The sequence below is a fragment of the Panthera tigris genome, chromosome X (assembly GCF_018350195.1).
Source record: "Panthera tigris isolate Pti1 chromosome X, P.tigris_Pti1_mat1.1, whole genome shotgun sequence".
NCBI lineage: Eukaryota > Metazoa > Chordata > Mammalia > Carnivora > Felidae > Panthera > Panthera tigris.
This window is the reverse complement of record NC_056677.1, coordinates 121480082-121504392: the sequence shown is the minus strand read 5'-3', so window position 1 is coordinate 121504392 and position 24311 is coordinate 121480082. Positions and strand designations below refer to the sequence as shown.

At 47.2% G+C, this 24311-nt stretch overlaps 1 protein-coding gene across 8 annotated transcripts in view; it reads right to left on the bottom strand.

The window, feature by feature from the left end:
* Window positions 1-24311, bottom strand: part of AFF2 (AF4/FMR2 family member 2) — a 452543-nt gene that overhangs the window by 297850 nt on the left and 130382 nt on the right. For 4 of the 8 annotated variants that reach the window (XM_042973735.1, XM_042973737.1, XM_042973739.1 and 1 more), the window contains exon 2: window positions 3310-3442. In XM_042973735.1, the coding sequence (XP_042829669.1) occupies window positions 3310-3442 (133 nt within the window). The remainder of the gene's footprint in view (window positions 1-3309; window positions 3443-24311) is intronic. The other 4 variants (XM_042973736.1, XM_042973738.1, XM_042973740.1 and 1 more) reach the window with 1 other exon arrangement.

Here is a 24311-nt window from a genome sequence, read left to right as displayed (position 1 = left end):
AAAACTCCCATTGCCACTGGCATGTCCAGATACTCCAAGGGTGTCCATACTAGTCCAGGCTCGGGGAGTTGATGGAGATGCATACCAGTTCTAGTATCATAGTATGAGAGGAAAGGAAAGGTATACTCCCCAGTGATCTCCCAGGGAACCCTGAACATGGACACAGCACAAGATGGCAGCTGATCATCAAAGCAATGGTGGAAGAAAGAATTCCTAGGTCATCAACCAATAGCTTAATTCCTTTCCTATACAGTCTTGAGAAGAACAAAAGCTCTTCCTGATCAAGAAGCATAAAGACAACAGGCTACTAATCACACAACAGCCTGGCTCTAGGCTAGACTAATGTTCCCATCTAGTGTCCCTACCTGATATACCCTTGTCATAGCAAGACAGATGACTTTCGAAAACTTCTGACAATGTTGATAACAGGTTTTTTAATAACTGCCTACTCAAAAATATACTGCTTACATCTAAAAGTGAACATGCATCTGTATCACAGGCCTTGTTAACAAGAGATGGCATTTACCATAAAGATACAAGACCATTAATTCAACATGACTTAAATTATAAAGGGGGGAGGATAAGCCAAGGGTCCCATGCCTCATAATAGTGTTGGGCATGAAGCAGATTTTGAATTTTAAGCATGACTCTTGAGGAAAGCTGACTTTTCTAACTCATCCAAAGATAAGACATAAAACTCATCTGGTTATTCCTCTTAAGAAGGGACAAGGCATCTATCATCCTTGGACTCTCCTCCATTTTCCGGAAAAAAATGGAGGCCACAACATCTTGCCCTTCCCCCAGTCTTTCTTCTACTCTCCTGCTTTGCTCTCAACCTAATATTCCTTCCCACTCTTCCTCACCATGGCTGGTCACCCTTCACACACTCTTGATTTTGCGTTTGCTCATCTCCTCTGGGAGCCTGCCCCACTCATCACCTCTTCCTCCACTACCTTCACCCTCTCCCTCTCGACGGACATCGGGTCCTTCCCATCAATCTCTAAATGTGTTCACATTTCTCTCATTATTAAAAACAAAGCCTCTTGCATTCCATATAATTTCTTCCCTTACATTCTAACTTACCTTCCTTTCTTCCTCCCTCCATACAAAAACCCGCTGCCTTTCTTTCTTTTACCACCTCCCATTTACTCCCCAACCCCAGGCAGTTTGGCTTACCTGCAGTGAGCACCACCATCAACACTTAAACGACTCTCCCTAAGGTCAATGACCCCCTCCCCCTTAACTACCAAACCAACAGCCACTTTCCAGTCCTGACCTTTCCTGGCCACTGAGACACAGATAACTAACAAATCCTTCCTCTATAAAACCCTGTATCCCCTTGACTTCAATTAAATGATTCTCTTCTTCTCTTCCTACCTCTGTGATCATTCACTCCTTCTTTAGGCTCCTTTCCTGGCTTCTACTTTGCCACCTTGCTTACTGCTTCAATGTTGCTGTTCCCAAGATTCTGACTTTGTCCCTCTTACTCAGTCATCTGATAGCTTCTACCCCCCTGCCTGCTAACACCAAACTCTCTCTCTTGACCACTCTCATTAGCTCCAGATCCCTCCGTCCAATGCCTACTGGATATCTCTCCCTTCATATCCCACTGGCATGGTCAAAACAGAATTATGTTTTTTCTCCACAAGTACCAACCCTGTTTCCTCCTCGACAGTCTGTTAGTGAGACTGCCATACTCTCAAGTCAAAAATACGGGCATCATTCATTCCTGTCCCACACTTCCCACATCCACGCAGGCACCCAGTCTCAGCATTTCAACCCACTTGCTCTACCTTAAATCTTGCCTTCCATGAACTCCCCTTAGCTGACTACAAGGGCCTCTTTATCTGCCTCTAGTTTCCTTACCTCCAACCCACTCTCCATGCTTCCAACATCACCTTTAAAGTTCTTTGTCTGTCCTGGACGTGCCCTTACTTAAGAGCTCTCAGTGACTTCTCTTCACGTGCGGAATTGGGTCCAAACTCCTTGGCACGAGGTACAAATCTTCACGAACCTCTCCCCAGCCCATCTCTGTAGCAGTTACCACGCAGTCACGCCTTCACTCACCATGATGATGTCTACCACTGGGCAAGGAAGTCCTTGAGGGCAGGGACTAGGTCTTGTTCCTCTTTGTACCTTAGTCTAAGACGTGACTAGCACGTAGTGGGCCTTCAGTAAGTGTTTGCTAAACCGATCATATCCCTAAATACGTGCATTCAAAGGCACTGTATACATTGAATAAACGGAGATAGGAAAAACGCTTTTTGAAGGATTATACTATTATTGACAGATTGCAAAGCGGTAGGTTAGGTGGCCTAACTCTCTTGGCCAGACTCACCGAACTTGGAAGGCACCTGAGTCTTAGTCGAGAGCTGCCTACTTATCACAAACAAGGCAGCAAGACTCTGGTCTCACTGGTCACCGATCCAAACAGCTTACTCTCTACCCCAAAGTGGTATTTGTGCCTATGCTGTCCTTCCTTTCCTTTTCCAGAAGTCATTGTCTTCTAATTGGTGCCCTTCGAAAATCACAACTCTCAAAAATTTTCTCTATTGTTGTTTTAACTCTTACATCAGTTTTGTTTCATTACAGAAAATTACACTGCTACTAAATCGCAATAAACACCAACCAGCTGCCAGCAATTCCACAAGATTCTTCCCCCAAACCCCACACATAGAAAGTTCAGCAGTATGAGTGTTGCTGGAGCTACAAACTAGCTAGAATACCACCAGAATGTCAAGCCAGCTACACCAGCCGCTCTGGCTGAGGCGATCTCTTAATCCAGGATTGGTAACCACCGGAGAAAACGACTGGCTTTTCCCTTTCTCCTAGAGCAACGATTTTCAAAGAGCACTCAAACCACTCAATGGCTGCTAGCAATATAAGATGGAAAAGGAAAGCACTGGCCTTGCTAGCAATGGACGGCATTGACCGGGAGGAGAAAGAGACATAGCCGTTGACATTCTGATGAAGTCTTCAGGGGCTGCCTTGCTGATAGCCAGAGTGGGGATAAGCGTCAAGGGGGCACTGCTTGCTGTAGGAAGTGCTGGGCGGGAGAGAACTCCTTGGAGACGGGAAGTCTCACTAGTTCCTTTCAAATCTGACGGTACTCCCCAAAGAAGACAGAATTTGTCTCTGAAGGCTTCCTCAGAAACCTGCGATTGCTCCCAATACAGTGTATGTACATATTTCGTTTGTGAAATATATTCTCCTGGAAATGATTCGGGTGCTTTAAAAATAGATTAAACGTTGATTAGTGTGTTCAAAAATGTAACAAGCAAGCATTTTCCAGAAAGATAAATTACATACATATTCAGCTACCTTGTAGGGCTCCCCAAAAAGATCAAAGCCTGAAGAAAAGAGATCGTCTTCTTGCTGGACTTCTTGATTCCTCCGCTCCCATTCCCTTTTTTTAAGGGCACTACGGTCTTGTTCATAGTGACTGATACGAAAAAAAAAAAGACAAAAGGAGAAAAAGATTAATTAGTCACTTAAGTCATTCAGCACTCCCTTGTCATCAATAAGAAGAAAAACAATGCAAGGCAATGCTCCCCAAACAGATACCATATAGAGAGCAGAGAAATCTTTTCTTGACCCCCCAGTGGGTTTAAGATCCCAGCCAGTTCTTTGGAATACAGAAGAAAATGGAAACTTGCTGATTAGAAATCCTACTCATGCCCACTTAAGCACTGCAGAATCCTCTTTCCTTGTCCTTGCTTGAGTGCTACAGGCAATTAGAGGCTCCCCAAAAGTCAGTCCACTGCCCAGAAAGGTCCTGAATTCAAGTTGCTCTGTCGCCAATGGCTCTGGGCTCAGAATTCACAGATACTACAAAGTCCTAAGGGGAAGGGATTAACCAATATGTCACAGACAAACCGTGACTCGGATTGTTAGAGTGAGCCCGTTGTAACGAAATCACAGGAGAGTCAAAGGACTCATTCACTCACACTCCTTCTCACACTGGTCGTGTCGTTTTGGCCTTCTCATAGTTTGTGTCACAGGTGACAGCCTTTTAAGGAAACTCTTCAAAAGAAAGGTGCCTGGCTTGAAGTCCAAACCACTAACAATTAAAGAAGGTGATTAAGAGCCTTGAACGACGTTAAGGCACACGTTCTAGAAACACTGTATAGCTCTGTGACTCATTGCATTTCAGGCTTTCCCATGGGAGGTTCAGTACAAAAGCTTCCAGACAATACCTAAGATGTACTCCAGGACCTTGAATTTTATAGAAGGAAATGCTTCCTGATGAAGAAAACAGTTGTCTTCTTCATCAGGCAAGAACGTACACGTTAAACTACAACGTGGGGGCACCTGGGTGGCTCAGTCGGTTAAGCGTCCGACTCTTGGTTTCAGCTCAGGTCATGATCTCGTGGTCGTGAGATCAAGCCCTGTGCCGGGCTCTGCACCGGGCATGGAGCCTGCTTAAGATTCTCTCTCCCCCTCAGCCCTTCCTCCACCACACCTGTGCACTCTCTCTCTCAAAATAAACAAACAAACAAACAATAATCCGGAAGTCTCAAAAGTAGTGAATTCTTTTTGTCCATTGGGTTTCCCCGTCCCCTGATTTTGACTGAAATCTTACTCAAAGCGAGTACATATATGCTGGGCAAATTTAAATTATATGAACGTACGTAAAATGCCTAACAGGTGCTGTACAAATGTTGCTTTCCTTCCCCATGTTAATACCGCCATGTTAAGACTTAATTAGATAATTGGCATGCAAATGAACATAATAGCTAAAGGAATTACAAGAGATACGCTGATCTAAGAGTACAGTCGACGGGTTTTGAATACATCCCAAACCTTAATGCCTATCCTTGGGAGCCGAGTCTCCTCATGAGTATCAGAACTTTTAATTTACAAAATAAGGGCACAGAGCATGAAATATCCACGGCAGCTTAACTAGATATTGATATACGTGGAGTGTGAGATGCCACTACACTTAATCATCCACCTTTCTCCACGGGAATCCTTGAACTGACACATTCAAAGTGACTCTGATAGCCTTCTCTTCCGAATCAACAACACTTCATTTCTCCGATCTAAAAAGTGGCAACATTTAAAGGATGTTCCAACGTACATTATGCTTTCACAATACAAACAATGCCAGACACAGAGGAGCTCGCCGGGCCGGTCGCAAGAGTGCTCGGCAAATGGTATCGTACACTGCCCGGGAAAACACAAAGACCCTCCGGAGCGCCACACAAAGCCGGGACCCCACATCTGGGCCCCGCCGGTCAAGAACGAGGCCAAGTCCAGATACCGGAAGGAAGGCGGCCTACGTCTCGTAGTCTCAGACACCGTCCACAGATATTACGGTCGCTGGCGTCAGCTCTCATTTCCACCCACGAGTTGAGATCAGAACCCCAACCGGTTACCACCGTGTTGGAGGGCCGCTGTGGGAATCCGCCAGACCTGGCGACGTCTTCAGACCGTGCACACGGATCCCGAGGTTCGACCTCAGCACCATCCGCGGGCCGCTCGTAACCCAAGCCCGTCATCCGTGTGTCAAAATGTAAGAAAGAGAGGGCGTCAGGCGTGGAGGGGGACGAACGAGTTAAAGCAGTACCGGGAGGGGGGGTGGAGGAAGGCCTGTCACAAAGGAAGACACCTCATTTCCTTGCCCTTCCCCAGCACGCGACTCTACATGCAGAAACAAGAGCCCACACGTCCGAGGAACGCAAGCAAGACGGCCGTTTTCTAGCCCTCCGTTCATTCTGCGCACCCGACGGCCCAGAATGACAGGCCCACGGGTCACGTTTAATCCTCCCGCGAAGGGAACCGAAGCCCTCCGGTGCCCCGGCTTGGCGAACCACCTTCCTTCTCCTCTGAGGGAAAAGGCAGAATTCAACCCCTGAAGGAACAGAAGGGGAAGGAGAAGCAAAGGAGACGGCGCTTGGACTCGCGCGCCAACCGTCCAAGCGGCCGGCAGCCGGGGCACCTCCGGGTGCTTTCTTAGGAGGCTCTTGGCTCCGTTCTGCAGCAGCGCATTAGCCACCAAATTCCAGATGGAAACGCGAAGAGCAGACTGAGGGCGCACAGGGGTGTTATCTGGCGCCGGGAAACTGCCTGCTGCACTTTGGAACCCGCGGCACGGAGGACGGTTAAAGCCTCGCATCTCTGGAGAGAATGAATGTCATCTCCACAGAGCTCCCCCGCCCTCGGAAGGCAACCGAGTCTCTGCAACGCGTTCCCCTTTCGCTGGGCACGGCCTTGTGCTGAAAGCTTCACCCGGCGCGGTCTGATGAGGAACGAACTACGCGGTGGCGAGGCTTTCGCGGCGGGGAACGTCACCGATTTCTGACTGAAACCAGAATTAGTAACTCGAAGCACCGGCTAATTAAGACCACAGCCATGTATTTAGCCTCCTGTTATACCTACTGCAGTTTATAATTATGAGGCCCTCTTTATCTACTCAATTAAAGTGCTTCTGATTCACGCAGGTCGTGTCGGAACGTGTGAGCCCCGCAGAGGCCCCAGGAAACTCTGTGACCGTCCCCTGATGACTGGATGTACCTTCACCCTCCCAGGCTCGTTTCCCAGAGGAAAGAAGGGCTCCACAGCCCATGAAGAAACGCTCAAGCCAGAAATCAGGATTAATCACCATATTATTGGTCCGAACAATCCAAATTTACTCACCCTGATGAGGACGGGGAGGGTTGAGCCAAAACTCAAGGCCTCTCCCTGATAGCAAGTTATACAATGTTCTTCCAACTTTTTACTCCAGGAAATGATGAAATTGGTCACATTACAGTGGTATGAAAACCACCAAACACCCACAACTCAATTCAGTCTTAATTATCCGAAGGTCGAGAGAGAGAGAGAGAGAGAGAGAGAGAGAGAGAGAGAGAGAGTTCTCTCTCCAGAGCCCCTCTCCCTTTTGGAATCCGTGCAAGGCGTGAGGGTGAGAAGCTTCTCTCTAGAATGGGGCTTTTCTGTTAGCTCCGATTTTGCCCACCCGTCTGTTGCCCTGGCCTCAATGACAGAGAGATTGCCCTCCTTAACACGGGAGGAAGCTAAGACCCTCCTGAGAAGGGCGGGGGGGTTCCTGCCAAGGCCTCACCCAGGTAAACGCAAAGGTGACTTCTCCTTCTCACTCAGATACTCTCCCATCCTGGCACTTAAACCCGATCACGTACACAGGCAACTCCCATTTTCATCACCAGAAGCCACAGGTGCACTCCGAGGGCGAGAAAACCCAGAGCACATGCAGATTCGCTGAGATCGAGAAAGTTCCATTGTACTGTCTTCATTAGCTCACAGTGGTAGCACAGTCGGGCTGACGGCACAGGCTAGTCTTTTAGAACAAAGGCTGTCAGAACAGGAAGAGACCATAGCAATCATGCAGTCCCGGTCTCTTCATTTTACAGATGAGGAAATTGAGCTCAGAAAGGTAATGGGCCTCGCAGCAGGTCTGTGGCGGCACCAGGAGGCAAGAACCAGGTTTTCCAGAGCCCAAATGAGTCTCTTCCAAATACCCCACGCTCTGTCTCTTCTGCCGCCCGGGCTTCCATCGAGAAGTATCAGTCCCATCTGCACTCTTGGGTCAACTTTCCTCAGGATTGTCTTTGATTAGAAATTGCCAGTAGGAAAAACCTTTAGGAATTTAATTTGGATTCGAGTATAGAAAAACCATTCGTTTCCTTATACCAAACGTACAGACCCTAAAGGGATTGTAAAAATTAACTACATCTGTGGGGAGAAGCTGAGCGAGGGAGAGCAAAACCCAGTTGAAGTCCATTTGCTTTGTGGATTCCATGAAGTTCAAAAATCATCCTTTGCCTAATTGAGTTATTTTACAAAGCTAGTTGGGGACACATTAATAAAAAACACTGATATCTTTAAATGACCAGCTTGTTTAAAAACACTGCTAACTAATACAGGATTTACTCATTTTCTAATTCAACTGGCACTAAAATACCTTGGTTTTTTTTGGCTAATATCTTTGTAAAGGCATAAAAAATACATATTTAATTCACCCAAGAGACAAACGTAAGCTATAACTCACTCCTTATGGTGATCCTGAATGAATCTCTGCCTTCTATGAGATTTGTATTTATACTCACTACATGTTCCAGAGCTCCAAGTGGCACTTTTTTTTCAGTAGCTAGTCCTATTTTTAATTTGACATTGACCTAATCTTTACAAAGCTTCTGTTAGTAAGAAAGAAAGAGAAAGAAAGAAAGAAAGAAAGAAAGAAAGAAAGAAAGAAAGAAAGAAAGAATGAATCTCGGCTATTCAATTCCCTCAAAATCACCCCCAAGTTATATACTGTGGGCACTTAAATGTAAAGTGCTAAATTCAAAACTCTGAAATAAAGCTGAAAGCAGGTCATAGTTGTTTTACACATCTAGGGGAGACACATGAGGACCTGGGATCTGGACATGTGAACATGGCCTTGAAAAGGAGTTTCTACAATCAGTAGAACCTCTAAGTCATGTTCAGACAGCAGGATTCATTGAGACCTCTGCACACAACCAGTCTCTTCAGCAAATGGACTCCCTACAGACGGTGGCTCTCATTAAAAAAAAAAAAATCGAGGGTGCCTGGGTGGCTCAGTACGTTTAGCATCCAACTTCGGCTCAGGTCATGATCTTGCGGCCTGTGTGCTGACAGCTCAGAGCCTGGAATCTGCTTTGGATTCTGTGTCTCCCTCTCTGTCCTCCTCCGCTCATGCTCTCTGTCTCTCTCTCGAAGTAAATAAATAAACATTAAAACAATTTTTTAAATACATTTAAAAAATCGAGATCGGAACAAAAAGGAGACATTTACTCTACACATCTGTCAGCTGCCCTTGCGGCCACGCCAATTTCTTTAGGTCTTAGGGAAATGGGGCAGTGCTTATTCTTAGAGTTTTCTTAAATCTGTGCTTTATATTTTTAACATTTATTTAGTTTTGAGAGACAGAGAGAGAGACAGACAGACAGACAGAAAGGGGGGAGGGGCAGAGAGAGAGAGGGAGACAGAGGATCCAAAGCAGGCTCTGTGCTGTGTAGGCTCACAGAGCCGATGTGAGGCTCAAACTCAGGAACCGTGAAATCATGACCTGAGCCGAAATCAAGAGTCAGCCGCCTAACTGAGCCACCCAGGCGCCTCTAATCTGTGCTTTTTTAAAACAACGTACACACGAATACTCCCAGAAGTCCTGGCAGGAAACTGGCTCAATATTTCCTTGTAGAGGCATCTCAGGGATACCCCTGTTCCCTCCACCTCTGGGAACAAAAGCAAAAATTCAGATCATGCAGAAGCTTTGCCAAGGTCATCTTCCAGTGCGGTGAGGCAGACATTCCAAGAACCACTCTCCTCGTCTTAAGTCTGTCACTTAGCTCCCCTTAACTCCCAGTCCCCACCCTCTCATTTAAAAACAAATTATTAACAGTCTTCACTGAGATATAATTCACATATCATGCAATTCACCCACTTAAAGTGTACAACCCAGTGGTTTTCAGCATATTCACAGAGTTCTGCAACTATCGTCGTGATACAGGTTTAGACTATTTTCATAGCTCCAAAAAGAAGCCCTCTACCCTTTGGTGATCGCCCCCCACCACCTCCCATCCAGCCTAGCCCTAAGCAACCACTGATCTGCTTTCTCTCTGACTTGGGTTATTCCGGATATTTCATATGCACGGAATCATGTAACATGTGGTCTTTCGTGCCTGACGTCTTTCACACAGCATGGTATTTTCAAGGTCCATCCATCCTGTAGCATGGATCAGTACTCCACTGTGTATTCCTGGTCCCGTGTTACTCCATGCTCATTAAGGGGGTTCATTCCTGGGAGCTTACAATGATTTCACCCGGGTGTAAAGCTTCCTATACACAAACAAGCAATGTCAAATACAGATATTGTGAGGAAAATGCTTTTAAAAAGTGTTTGCCTTAGGGGCGCCTGAGTGGCTCAGTCGGTTCAGAGTCCAACGCTTGATTTCAGCTTAGGTTGTGATCTCATGGTTCAGGAGCTCAAGCCCCACATCGGGCTCTGTGCTGGCAGCCCGGAGCCTGCTTGGGATTCTCTTTCTCCCTCTGTCTCTGCCCCTCCCCCACTCACACATTCTCTTTCTGAAAACAAAGACTTTTTTTTTAAAGTGTTTGCCTTAGGCTTAGCATAAAATTATTCTGACTAGCCGATGAAACTCCCCAAATGCTGCATTACTTCTAACATATATCCAATACTCAAGCGGTAAAGACAATTGATCACATCTAGGGATGGCAAAGACCTAGTAAAAACCAAACCCGACAGCAACCAAATAAACAGGTTCTGTGGTTCCTGAAGATTCTGCAGGGTGTCCAGAAGATCCAAGCCGGGGCCCTACCTCTTTCACTTCGACGTCGCTCGATCATTTCTAAAGCACTTTCCATTTCTAAGCCTCAGTTTTGTTATTTGTAAGATGGGAATCATCTTTCTCTTCCCTCTTCCTGCAGGTGGTGTAAAGGTTGAACACGATGGGGGGTGAGAAAGGGTCTTGTAAACTACTAGGAGCTGCTCACATTGTCATGGGCGAGACCACTGGTACCCTGACCATACTTCACCTTCATGACACAAAACTTCACTGCACGTTAGTTCACGTGCACCTCACCAACGTCTGGCAAATTAGCAGGGCAGGGAATATTGTTTCCTTTTAAGGATGGGAAACAGAGGCTTGGAAAATTGCTCCAGACTATGAGACAGGGCACCACTCATCTGATTCCTAACCCAGGGCTCTTTCAAAAAGTCTGAGATACTGCTACAGGGCCCACGAAGCCCATCAGATATCCCCTGGGAATTTTTCTCCATAGACTCAAAACTGATCTTTGTGATAGAGGCACCAAATGCCCAGACTCAATTCACAAACTAATACTGACATGAGGCTTAAAATCGTACCTGTTCAATTAAAGTATTTTTTCTTTTTTTAAGATTTTCTTTTTTTAAAGTTTATTTTATTTATTTTGAGAGAGGGAGAGACAGAGAGAGAGCATGAGTGGGTAAGGGGCAGAGAAAGAGGGGGAGAGAGAGAGAGAGAGAGAGAGAGAGAGAGAGAGAGAGAGAGAATTCCAAGCAGGCTCCACGCTGTCAGTGCAGAGCCCGACATGGGACTTGAACCCACGAACCTTGAGATCATGACCTGAGCATAAATGGGACGCTTAACCAACTGAGCCACTGAGGTGCCCCTAATTTAAAATATTTCTAAATATTCTCAATCTTCTATCATCTGGCTCTCACCGTTGGCTGTGCATGGGAATCACCCAGGGAAGACTTTATAAATCCTCATGCCCAGGTCACGTGCCAAGACCAAGTGCGTCAGAATCGCCCAGAGTGGGTCTCAGGCATCCAATATGAAACAACTTCTGGTCTTCATATATCGGATCATTCATATATAATCTCCTTTATTGGACCCATTTGGGCATGCTTAAATCTGATGGGCCTAACATGAAGGTAAATCAAGAACCAGGCTGTGTAGGGAACAGATGTATTCTATTATGCAGAAATCTACATTGCTAATCTATGTCAGCACACATGCCTTGAAGGCAAAAAGCCGTTATTACAAGCATAGACCTGTCAGGCAGAACAACAGTAACACCAACAGCGACTCTCTGTTGATGCCTTGCTCCGTGCCAGGCACCAAGATAGGCATTTTGTGACCATGATCTTACTGAATCCTCACAAAAACTCCGATGAGGTACCTACCATCCTCACTTTGCAGATGAGGAAACTGAGCTGCATGAAACCCAGGGAGGTTAACAGGCCCAGCATCACACAATTCGTACGTGGTGCCAGCAGAATCGCCGTGGAGGCTGCTAGAATCCCAAGGCTGCCCCCTTAGCCTAAAAGACGCTAGTAGGTCGAATATGGATGTTGATGATCAATAATATTCTAAGAGTGCACTAAAATTCCATTTTTGGAGGATTCCATTTTAATGGAAGTGCCACTTTTATACAGCATGACCATGAGTCCGGCAGCCGGAAGGTTCCCATCCGCCTGCAGCAGCATTCAGCTTATCAATAACTTTCTAGAAGCCTGTTGAAATGTACTTTAAAGGCAGTCTTTGCATTGAAATTAAATTCGTTTGTCCTCACCCACTATAACCGTTGGTGAAGAGACACGGTCCAATATCCATGACTGCCAGAGAGAGGGATCTGTCTCCGCACCAAGTGTTAGTTTCCTCCTCTCCTCGACAGCTCACAATGTGTTAGCTCTCCGTTGACAACAGTGCGCCTGTATCTCCTTCAACTTCACGTCAAGCACCCCTCCTCTTCCATACTCAGGCACCCCGCTACAAGAAGACCGTGCTGCACAATACATACATAAACATCCCCAAGTTTCTTTTCTGCTTTCATAACATTTTCTGCGGTTAAGCGTCCCTTTTCCATTTTTATTGCAAATCACTTAAAGAGAACTCTACTTCTGATCCATTCGTCAAAAATGAGAATTCACTATCACTTCTTCTGGCTCATTGACCCCTCGGTAGCACAATCCAGTGTCTTACAAGCACTGCGCATTCAATGTGGCCAAACCAAGAGAGCGGCGAACAACTGCATGACTCAGAACCTTTCAAAAGGACTTCCCGAAGACGAGTAAGGGCCTGGAGTGGATAGAATCGCTACGAATATCCGCGGTGAGAGAGTGAATACAGTAAATGTATGTACTTATAGATTTAGGACTCTTGAATTGGTTCAAGCATTAAAACTATAAACAAATCAAAATGCTACACAGCATCCTCACTCCCACTCTTGCAAGTACCTATCCTGTTCACCACTGCCAATCAAACGTAACCATTTTTATTATTTTCTTGTTTATTCGTTCACTGTTTCTTTGTGTACTCTTTAGTGTCGACTTGAAATGATCTCATTTATAGTTCTTTCTTTAAATTAACCAGAGCTGAGACTAGTGCTGAGCTTTAAGGAGCTTCTGGATCTAAGACTTGATCTGCTTGAAGGGAATTTTCGTCATCAGAAGTGATTTCAGGGGCGCCTGGGTGGCTCAGTCGGTTGGGCGTCCGACTTCGGCTCAGGTCACAATCTCATGGTTCGTGGGTTCGAGCCCCACGTCAGGCTCTGTGCTGGCAGCTGGGAGCCTGTAGCCTGCTTCGGCTTCTGTGTCTCTTTCTTTCTCTGCCCCTCCCCTGCTCACGCTCTGTCTCTCTCTTTCAAAAATGAATAAACATTTAAAAAAATTTTTTTAAAGAAATGATTCCGTGGAAAACAACAAAAAAGAAAAAGACGAATCCACGGGTCCACACGTGAGACGGCGGCGACAAGCCTTGAGCGTCCTCGATGGCTCCGAAGGTCTTGGGTGTTGGTTGGAATTGTGCCCTGTGGCAGGCAGCAGGCCCCGCTTGGCTGGCCAAGGCTTGGCTTCACCCTCTGCTCTCGCTGGATCTCCTGTCCAGCCCTAGTGGGTCCTGGCGCCGTCCCGTGTGCCACGTCCCCAGCTCCACACCTGTTACCTCCGCAGCCGACCCACACAGCACAGCTCTGTCTTTCGAATTACGAAAAAGCTGCCTGAAGTATTTCCTCTCCATGCCCATTAAATATGGGGAATTCTTTTCCAAGTCAAAGCCTTCACAGAACCTGGCTTCTCATAAAGGACACTTTTTAAAAGGTGTTTTATTTTCAGCTAGCTATAAGCAAGACAATTTCAATAACTACTTAATTTAAAACAATATTTTCTCAGAAATCAGATTCTTAATTACCTTTAAACTAAGGAAATTAATGCCCTTAACGAGCAGTTTATAATTGACAGCTTTAGGCTGACTCTATTTTCATGTCTCACCCAACCCTTTGATCCTCGTGTACTCACTAATTTTTACCCAGGCAAACTCTACCCCCTAAAGGCTTACCCTATGGGCCCCCACCTCTCTGTGGCGCAGTCACCTCACCCACACCCCCAGCCACCACCGGAGTTCTGGCCTGAGCATACAGCCAGGAACACGACATTCAGACTGCAGAAAAGACCCGCGGGGCACAGCCAGCTTGTCCAGGCGTCTACTTATTGTCATGACACCATGCTTGTTTTCTCACGGATCACGTGGACTTGACACTGTGACTTTCTCCTGGGTCCCACTTCTCCCCCTTGCCTTGATGAGGTGTCTGACAAACGCTGAAGTGTGTTCCCCTCAAAATTCGTATGGTGAAGCCCTGACCCCCGGAACTCAGGAGGTGACCTTACTTGGAAATGCAGTCATCGTGAAGGACATTAGCTAAGTTAAGGTGAGGTCATCCTGGAGGAAGGTGGGCCCGGACTCCAATATGACCGGTGACCTAGAAGAAGGGGACATTTGAACACGAAGACACACAGGAAGAATGCTACGTGAAGATGGAGGCAGATGAGGGGGCGACACTGCTACAAGCCACGGAGCCCCAAAGATGGCCGGCGAGCCACCGGAAGCCGGGGAAGAGGCCTGGAACAGATTCTTTCTTCTGTCACGGCCTTCGAAGGAGCCCACCCTGCCCACACCCGGATCTCCGACTTCTAGCCTCCAGACTGTGAGACGATCCCTGTCTCTTGTTTAAACCTGCCAGTGTGTGGTACTTTGATACGACAGCCCTAGCAAACTAAAACACCCTCAGAACGCGTCTCCGAGGCAGTTCACGATGAAAACGTCAGGCCGCTTCCCGGTGCGGGCAGATGACCGAGACCTCAGAACTGCACCTACTCCTCTCCCTTCTACTCCGGCACCGCGCTCCTCCTTCCCCCCTTTCCAGCTCTGTCTCAGTGAACTGTGGGTGTTCAGTGAGACTGTCACCAGAGAGGAATTGACGCATTTTTTGCTTCCCTTTTATCTGGAAAAGTGCCAAGCTCAGTGTTCAGCTCTCGATAAATATTTTTTTTGACTGACTGAATGAACAAACGACAGGCAAACATATTTTTTCTGCCCAAGTTCAGTGACAAATGTTGACAGAGACATATTAATTAATATATTAATTAACTTGTCTATTTAATCAACAAACATTTACCGGGTGCCTACGTCACATCAGGCACCATGTTTGGTGCTTAGAAAAAAATAAGACACAGTACGACTCTTTGAGAAATTCACAGCCCAGAAGGGGAGGCAAATCCATTCCCAAAGAATCGTAGTATAGGGTGACATATGCCATGCCTGTAGGAACAAAGTGCTGTGGGAACATTCTCAGGTTGGTGTGGGGTGCGTTGCAGCTGGTCCTCGAGCGACGGGGGGGTTGACATCCTGCCCCTCAGCTCGTTCAAGTACACGCTAACCAAAGATGATCCCATGGGACAAACATGGACGAGTGAACAGAGGATTCAAGTTGCAGCCAAGCCAGTCCCTCGGATGGCCCATGCCTGGCGAAACTGGTCTACAGCAGTGGCATGAGAACGGTGAGATTTTCTGCTCTTTGGGGGAGCTGGGAAGAGGAGAGTTTGGTATTTGCAGGTGCTGGTATTCAAGGGTAAAACCCTAATTGCACTTGTGATACCCAGTGAGAGGAAGCGCCATACACAAAGAAATGGATGGCTGAGATAAGCATGTGAATGGTGAGCTCATAAAGAATGATGCGATTTCCAAGGGAAGCATTTATTGTTTCCTGTGTTATAGCGCATTGTCTCCTGATATGATTAGTTATCAGTCTCAGTTATCCGAAACTGGTATGAAATAAAGCGTTTACGCAGTTATGCTTCATTGATGTCAGCGAGGGGAGCACGAAAACCTCCATGAAGGTGGGTAATTGATGTGTAAATCAGAGCTCAATCACTCTGTAATAGAAATGGTCCCACTGAAAATATGCTTGTTGAGCACAATCGCATAGAAGCCAGAGGGATGGAGGGAGGGAGGGAGAGGATAGAAGGCTTATTTATTAAAAATGATAATAACTGGCAATTTGTGCAATTTTCCCTTCAGCAGAGGGCTGCTGTCAGAAACGCTTGCAAGCAAGTTGTGACCAATATATCCAGATAGTTTCCTTCTGTTCTAATGGACGATTTCTGTTTTATTTAAACGCTCAGTGAGCTTGTTGTGGATGTTTTAAAAGAGCAAATTAAACAACATGTTCGTCTTTTGAAACATGACACACGTTAATGGCATCAGTTAACAACGCTTATTCTATAGGTTTGCTTGCTATTGTTATTCAAACCCTTCTGTCACTTTGCATTTGCTCTCTGAAGAGCAGTGAATAAAAATGGACAATGCCTTGCGATTTAGTATTTTAACATTTCGTATCCAAACAAAAATAACTTACTATATTGATCAAACAGCAGTTCCTCTATCTATCATCCCTATAATCATTACCATTATCATCACCTCAGGTGCCATGACAGTGTCTGGTGGCAGATTTTTCTTCCCCTCCGCCGTACTCACCGAATAAAGAGAAAATTCTCTACCGCGAATACCATCACAGAAGGCTTAATAGCCAATATTCCCGCCAATTCATCTGAAAAAGAAAGCGCTAGCTTTCATTGTTTTTCCAGATCTCGTGAAAAGCCAGTCAACACGAGAGGCGGCTCTATCGCAGGCGTCTAGCGTGGATCCGATGGACGGCCCGGGGCGCCCACACGCCCCCCGACACTCGTGATGAAGGACATTACCTGTGGCGACACAAAGCAACAGCAAGGGTACAGACGCGCTCCGCTGTGCAGGTGGGGGCGCTCTGCTCACCTGCGGTCACCAAGTCAGCCTGGCGTTGCAAAGTCCGCGTGTGCTGATTGCCCGTCTAGTATGTCGTGCGGGGCCGGGACCCGAATGTTCCCACCTGGACGAAACACCCAAGTAGACTGGCAGCGGGTGGCGGTGGCTCCTTCTGTTCACCTTTCTCAATGTGGCTACTCGAAAATCTAAACACGTGTATGTGGCTTGTGCTTGGGGTTCACATTAGATTTGTACGGGGCAGCACTGGCCTGAAAAAGAATGATTTTCTAGGTCTACTTAATAACCCACTCATCTTAACCGATACTGGTTTCAGAGCGCTGCCTCAGGGCAGTAAGAGGCTTTGTGCCTTTGGGTTCACTGGAACAGTCTAACCTCGTGGCCCCTTCTCTATTCTCAGCTGCTCCCTCAATCTCATTTTCATTTAGACCTGGGGCACATATGCCAATGTTTCTTCTCGTGACCGCTATATTGTCTAACTGGGGCATTGTCGATCCATACTAGGTGAGGTGTCGAGCTGTGTTTGTGTAGTATGCTTAATATGCTTCTACCCAATGCGCCATACGGAGGCACTGCACTGTGTATTACGAGCGTATTAACGCTAAGACTCAACTGAGTATCACTGGTGCCTAGTAAACTAGTAAAACAAAATTATGCTAAGTAGTCGCTGAACATCGAGATCCCTAATGTTTTTAATGAGTGTCTCAAACGCAGCGCACGCCCTTCTCTGAAATACCAAAAGAGCCTAGGCACTATCCCAGGCTTGATGTGAATTTCATTCTACAAGAGGAAGGCATTTTTTTGGCTATAGAAACTAAGAGACTAAATAACAGCGTGGGCCTCACTCCACCAATAACTGTGTCTTTAAATCTAAACTCCGTGTGGTTTTGAAGCCTTCTATGCTTGTTTTCCTTCCCCAGTGCGTGTCACAGCTAGGAAGCATTTTGATTAGCCTAAGCCATCAGCGGTTCCTTCCTACCTGTTTCACATACATTTCACACGTTACTTTTAGAACTCCTCAGTTTACTGATATTTTCTTGGAACGCTGCCAGCCAATCTGTAGCAAAATTAAACTGTGCCTTTTAATATAAAACAATCATTGATTAACACATACTGTTCAAGCCAGATGAATCAGCAGCCTGCAAGGATGAAGCGTTTTATCACACTAACACACCATTCGAATGCTCTGATAGATGCATTCATTTGCTGATGGGCACAACACGCGAGGAGCACAGGCCCACACTCCGCGGCACTTCACGCTCTTGTTCCTCAGCACACAGTATGCTCGACAACAAGAATGTCGGCAAATGAACAATTTGCTGTGATTAGTTTAGTTTCATTTGTTAATTACGGATTCAACAAGAACTGAATGCTGAAGCTTTTCAAGTATCAGATACCCATTGATCCATAGCCCCCAACATGCTCAAGTAATACTTGGAAGTCTAATATGATTTATTGTTACTTAGAGCACTGATTGGCTAGAGGAATTATACTCCAATAAATGATGGCACTGTCACTGAATCCGCCTGTAATTGCTTCCATTCATTGTAATGTATGCTCTAACGCAAACTGGAAAGAAAGGAGATGATCAACTTCAAGCGTCAGCTGTTTCAAATTCCGCAGTGTGTCCCTAAGTTAATGGATGGAGAATATTCTGCCGGTATATCTGCTGGGTTGCAGGAGATGGATCTTCGGAGAGTTCTAGATATGCACACTCATATGTATTTCACGTATGTCGATGTCACACAGATCTACAACCGATGGCCACTTGGCGGGCTTGCGTGCCTCCGTGGAGGCAGATGGCGTGACTCTGCTGAGACTGGGCCAGGACACAGAATCCTCGGGAACAGTGGGTCCTCTACCGCTCTGTCCCCCGCCCCTCAGGACAAATGGAACCCTCACAGGCTACTCATTTCCCTCCGGAGTGACCCAGATGTCTGTGACTCATCTTCCCTGTCGCCTGACACTGCACCTTCCATCCAGGCTAGGAGCAGAGCCCCTGGTCTCCACTCTCCAGCACTCCACAGCTCCTCCTCAACCTCACTTATTCCACTCTACTAGAACTGTCTGCTGCTAAACGGATGGCGACTTCCCCGAGCTAAGCACCGTATGACGCTCCTGTGGCTGCTGTAACAAATTACCACCAACTTGGTGGCTTCAAACAGCACACATGCAGTCTCTCAGTTCTGGAGGTCAGAAGTCTGAAATGAATCTCACTGAGCTAACATCAAGGTGTCTATGGCTGTGTTCCTTCTAAAGGCTCGGGGGGGGGGCGGGGAGGATGGCTTTTCTTGCCTTTTCCAGCTTCCAAGGGTCACCCCCATTCCTTGGCTCGTGATCCCTTCCTCCAACATCAAGGCCAGCAGTGTAGCATCTTCAAATCTCTCTCTTACATCGGCTTCCCTTATCACATCTTCTCTGACTCTGACCCCCCTGCCTCCCTCTTAGAAAGACCCTTGCGATCACACTTAGGGCCCACCCATTCAATCCGGGATCACCTCTCCACCTCTCCAGGTCCTTATCTTAATCACATCCGCAAAGTCCCTCCCGCCTTGTAGGTAACGTACTCACGGCTTTGACGGATTAGGACACGGACATCTTTGAGGGGAATATTATTCTGCCTACCACAGGTTCGACGGTTTAATCATTCTTGTCCTCCCAGTTACATGACATTAGTGGGGCTTCAATATTATGAGCAGAGGTGAATGAATGCATGAGAATGATTCATTAAAGCTTTCAGATGTCTCTTCGGAAGAGTGCCTCATGCGTGAAGAGTGCCCGATGGGTGAGGCAGGGCAAAGCCCAACGGCCTCAACACCTGCTCTGTCATTTAACGCCACTTCAGTCCTCCAAGGCTTGACTTTTCTCACCAGTAAGTGTCTCTGGGAATTGCTGTGACCCTCAAATAAGATAATGTATGGGAAAACATCTGTGAAGGTAACTTGCTTTATCTGTGTTATTTAACATTATCCTTGCTTATCGCTAAGAGAAGACACTAGACCTTTGGGAGAGAAAAATAAGAGGCAAGAAGTCCCACTTCTACAGATATGTAAGGTACTATTACCCAGTAAATCTAAATAAAAATAACCATCTGAAAGTGACCTGAAAATATGCTTTCTATTCATATGCAAGTAGCTTAAGAGATTGACACAAGACACTGAAATTACCTCAAATAACTAGACGCTCAATTGCTCAAGATAAGTGGGGCCACAGTCGCCCTCTCACATTGTAGTTGAACACAACAATCAAAGATGGGTTTGCCCTGTTTACATATTACGGCAGTATGAGATCTGTTGTGACTCATTTATCAAACCCTGCATATTAACGCATCAATTTTATTGACTAATAAGACGGTTCCCTGACATTACAACAACACAGATGACAATACATCTTCCAATACGAGCAGAATGATCCTGAGAGGCGCCACACACACCTGTAAAACACTTGATTGTAGTTCAAGCCAGGAATGTGAAAACGGGAGAAACCTGAGCACGAAAACAACCTCCAGTCAAAGGGTCTCTAGAGGGCATCAAGATCAAAGCTGCCATTTTCCCTTATGAGGAAGATCAAGTATACAGAGGGGAACCGGGGCAGCCGATGCCATCCACCTGGTCAGTGGCATGACTTGGACTGGCGCCCAGGTCCCGACTCTCCGCTCAGTGCCCTTTGCCCTGTGCCACCTTTCAGCTTCCCTGAGCCCGGGGCAGTGCCTCCAGCTCACTGCTTTGGGAGAGAAAGGGCAGGCGACAGAGGGAGTCCAGGGGGCATCCCTTCACTCCCGAGGTTTGTAAATAGGAGGCGAAACGGACAAACTGAGTTTGGGAAATTTGCTTTCAAATGCTCATGAATCGCTAAAAACTACACAGGCCTCGGTGTCTGCAAGCAACCCACTCCATGTGAAAAGGCTGTCATATTCCAGACTGTGTGGGATTTACTTTAGGAGAGAAGAAACTTGGAAGCCCTCCAAGGAAAGCCCCTGGTTTGGCACAAAGCAGAGAGAGTTATTAAATAAAGAGGGAGGGGCCGACCAAACGGCCAAGTGAGTGACAGAATGTGTTCTTTGTAACTGGTTGCCTCAATGTTGCCCTCTGGGCACAACCTAATGCTCTTTAACCCAGTGGTCCGGCTGAAGGGCAGGCTGCGGTGAATGCTAACGGGCCCTGAGTGTGGGCACACGTGCGCACCCACAACTTAGGGGGGAGGCAGATTGATTTTTTTAATTTTTTTTAACATTTATTTATTTTTGAGACAGAGAGAGACACAGCATGAACGGGGGAGGGGCAGAGACAGAGGGAGACACAGAATCGGAAGCAGGCTCCAGGGTCTGAGCCATCAGCCCAGAGCCCGACGCGGGGCTCGAACTCACGGACCGCGAGATCGTGACCTGAGCTGAAGTCGGACGCTTAACCGACTGAGCCACCCAGGCGCCCCCAGATTGATTTTTTTAATGTTTATTTTGAGAGAGAGTGAGAGAGAGAGAGAGAGAGAGAGAGAGAGAGAGAGAGGGAGCGGGAGCAGGGGAAAAGTACTGAAAGAGGAGAGACAGAATCCCAAGCAGGCTCTGTGCTATCAGCGCAGAGCCCAATGCAGGGCTCGATCTCACAAACCAGAAGATCATGACCTGAGCCAAAAATCAAGATTCAGACGCTTAACCGATTGAGCCACCCAGGTGCTTCTTGGGTGAGGCAGATTTATATCAGAGCATCTCAGACGAGAAGAGACCACAGAAGTCATCTGGTTCCACTGCCCAGCCCTCCGCTCAGTAAGAAAAGAACCCTCAAAGGTTGGCTCAACGATCCACTGGTACATGGTTGTGACTGGGGAAGAGAGGGCGTTGTGTTGAATCCTTCCTCTCTTGGCTGCAGACCTGATGTACTTGTGCACAGCACCCCCAGAACCTGACTTGGGGGGCTGTGGAAAGAACGGATATATCATCTGGTTGCCCTCCAACCCCCAACTGACTCTTGAATGCCCTTTACAGCACCAAATATGTAAACATCAGGCAGGTGCGTGTGGGTTTCCCTCTGGGAACGGTAGAGCTATCTGGGCGGGAGCCTGGAGACCTGGGTTTCCAGCGCAGACCCACCACTAACCAGCTTGGCGACCTCAAGCAAATGATTTCACTCTTTCAGGCCTCAGTTTCCTCACACGTAAAACACAGAGTTTGTGGTGGATCATTTCCAGCGTCCTCCTAGGATATTATTCACCTTTTGATAGCTTCCTCTGTCTTCTCCGATGCCAGCATGCTCAGGACAGGTCACCAGCCACCTCCCTGAGGCCACTCCCAGCCTAGCTGGTCCATGGGGTGGTGCTGAGGCAGCCGTCCCCTCAATATCTCAATGAGACAGCAATCAACGATCAGCCAGTCCACAAAGCACACGCTGCCCCGAAACCCAACACGCGAGTAGAAGCTAGGAGGGCACGCTTAGCAGTTTTGCTATTTCAAACTCCTTTGCTCAAGCTGCCCCAGTCTCAGGATGAGATAACCCGATTCTCCGGGCGTGACAATTGCCATCCCGGAGTTCCAAGTCAAAGTGTATCCTAGTTTGAATTGCGCACTCCCAATCTGTTGCCTAGTATAAATATTATACTATGTAATGTGTAAATATTAAAATCTAACTTTCACAAAGTTGAGTCACAGTCACTGGAATTCGGCCAAGACTCTAACACTTTTTCATTATTTCCAAAGAAAAGACCAATTTAAGAAACGCAAACCAGTTCCAATTCACTTCAAAATTTGGCTTAACGTCAAAGAAATTTTAATGAAATTCTGCTTGAGCATTAAACATGAAGGTATTTATATGATTATTAAGTTAGCATGCGAGTTAAATAGAAATTAGTTTTTGGTCGCTCACTACTGGGTTCATAGGCCAGTGAAACTCAAAATGATGGCTGCATTTCAGCGGAATCCCTCATCCCACACAGGCAGGCTTTACACCAGACACGAAGACACAACATTATTATCTGTGCTTTATCTGGTCCTTTACTGCCATATGGTCATGGTGCTGTCATGGCGTCCCGGTGACCTTGCACAGGGCAGAGGCCTGAACCACAGCCAGTCTGCGTTTTGGCGGGAAGCCTTGTGATCCTCCCTGAACACCAGAGGCTGCAAGGCCTTCTCCCACCCGCCTCCCCATATCCCCCGCAAGACGGTCACGACAGCCTCTCAACAACTCCCGGGTTCTGGCCACCCCCCCCCCCACCCGGAACTCTTCAGCAAAGGTGGGGGATGAGCCCCTCTTCCTTCCCTGTTCTCCTTTTTATGTGTGCAGCCCGGAGGAGGGGACCTGGCCTCTCCGGCTCATTCTGTTGTGTACTGTCTGTGTGTGCGTGCAACTGCCTCAATCTGAAACTGTCCTGCTGAGGTATCATTTCCAGTCACATCAGTCAGGCTTTGGCCTCGTCCTTATCTCAATTGCAGGCGCCTGACAACCAAATAGATCTGTTTTCCTTTCTCTGCAAACTTCCTTGAAGCAATCTTAGCCAAATCAGGAATTCGTGCCGTCTTTCCTTCCCGGGTTTAGGCAGAAACAGTTTATCGGTGTAATCTCACTACATATTCTTAGACTGAGAGGCGATTTATTCAGATGCAGGGTGCAGCTTCTATGGTGGTGAGTCGTCAGGCAAATAGAATCCTCTAGGACCCTCAACCCTACAAACATAAAGAGGAGAGAAAGCCCCAGGGTTCTGAGACTGAGGGGTGAATGTGGGAAGGGGCAGGATCCTTCTCCTGAGGCAGGAAGTGAGAAGAGCTAGAGAGGCACCATGACAGCTGGACGGGTGGAAAGATGAGGAAACCTGTGCCAAGCAGCCCAACGGCCTTGACCTCCTTGGAGAAACAGAAGGTGAGTCCAACTGCTGAGAGCCGGAGGAGGGGGAAGACAGGAGGGCCAGGCTCACAGAGAAAGGAAAGCTTTTGGAATGGCAGCTGTGAAGATGTCAGGCTGAACCAGAGATCTGCTGGACGGCGAGGAGAGGGGGCCCACGAGGGTGAGCAGGGAGCTGGTTGGGGACAGGACCAGTCACCGGAGGGGCTGGAGAGGTCACATGTCTGCAAGGTCCCTCCCGGGCTCTGGTAGAAATGGGGGCAGGGGAAGCAGACGGAAGCCCCAGAGACACCTTCTATACTTTCTATACTTTGGCCTACACAGGGTGGGGGGCCCAGGCTATGCCACTTTGGAAACATGCTTGGAGTGTGCACACAGGTGACCTTCAGGGTTTTCCACCTGCAAGAATGAGAGAAGTCTTCAAGGACAACAGAGAAATACTTCCCCAAATGCCCCACAATTACGTTGCAATGGCTTGCAAATGTTACTTGTCTTTCCCCCCAAAATGGAAACCAAACTGCCCCATAGGGTCCCCAGTGCATTTCAAAGCCCAGTGAGGGACTAACTGCTGGGAAATGCCTATTTAGGGAGGTTTTGCAGGTTTTGCACCTCCCCCCTCATCAAGGAGCCTCCCGGGCCTGCACTAAGGCCCTTAAGGAAAAGAAGTCGAATTGGTAACCCTGACTCCCCACAGGGAGCATCGCTGTGGGCCCACTGCTCAGTGGAACGAGGCAGAATGCAATGCTCTCACAAGTGAAACAGAGTGGGCTCTCAACGCTGGCCTGAAGAGCTGGGATGTTTCACTTAAAAAAAGACAAGACTCTGAGGGCGCCTGAGTGGCTCAGTAGGTTAAGCATCTGACTCTTGATCTCTGCTCAGGTCATGATCTCAAGGTTCATGGGAT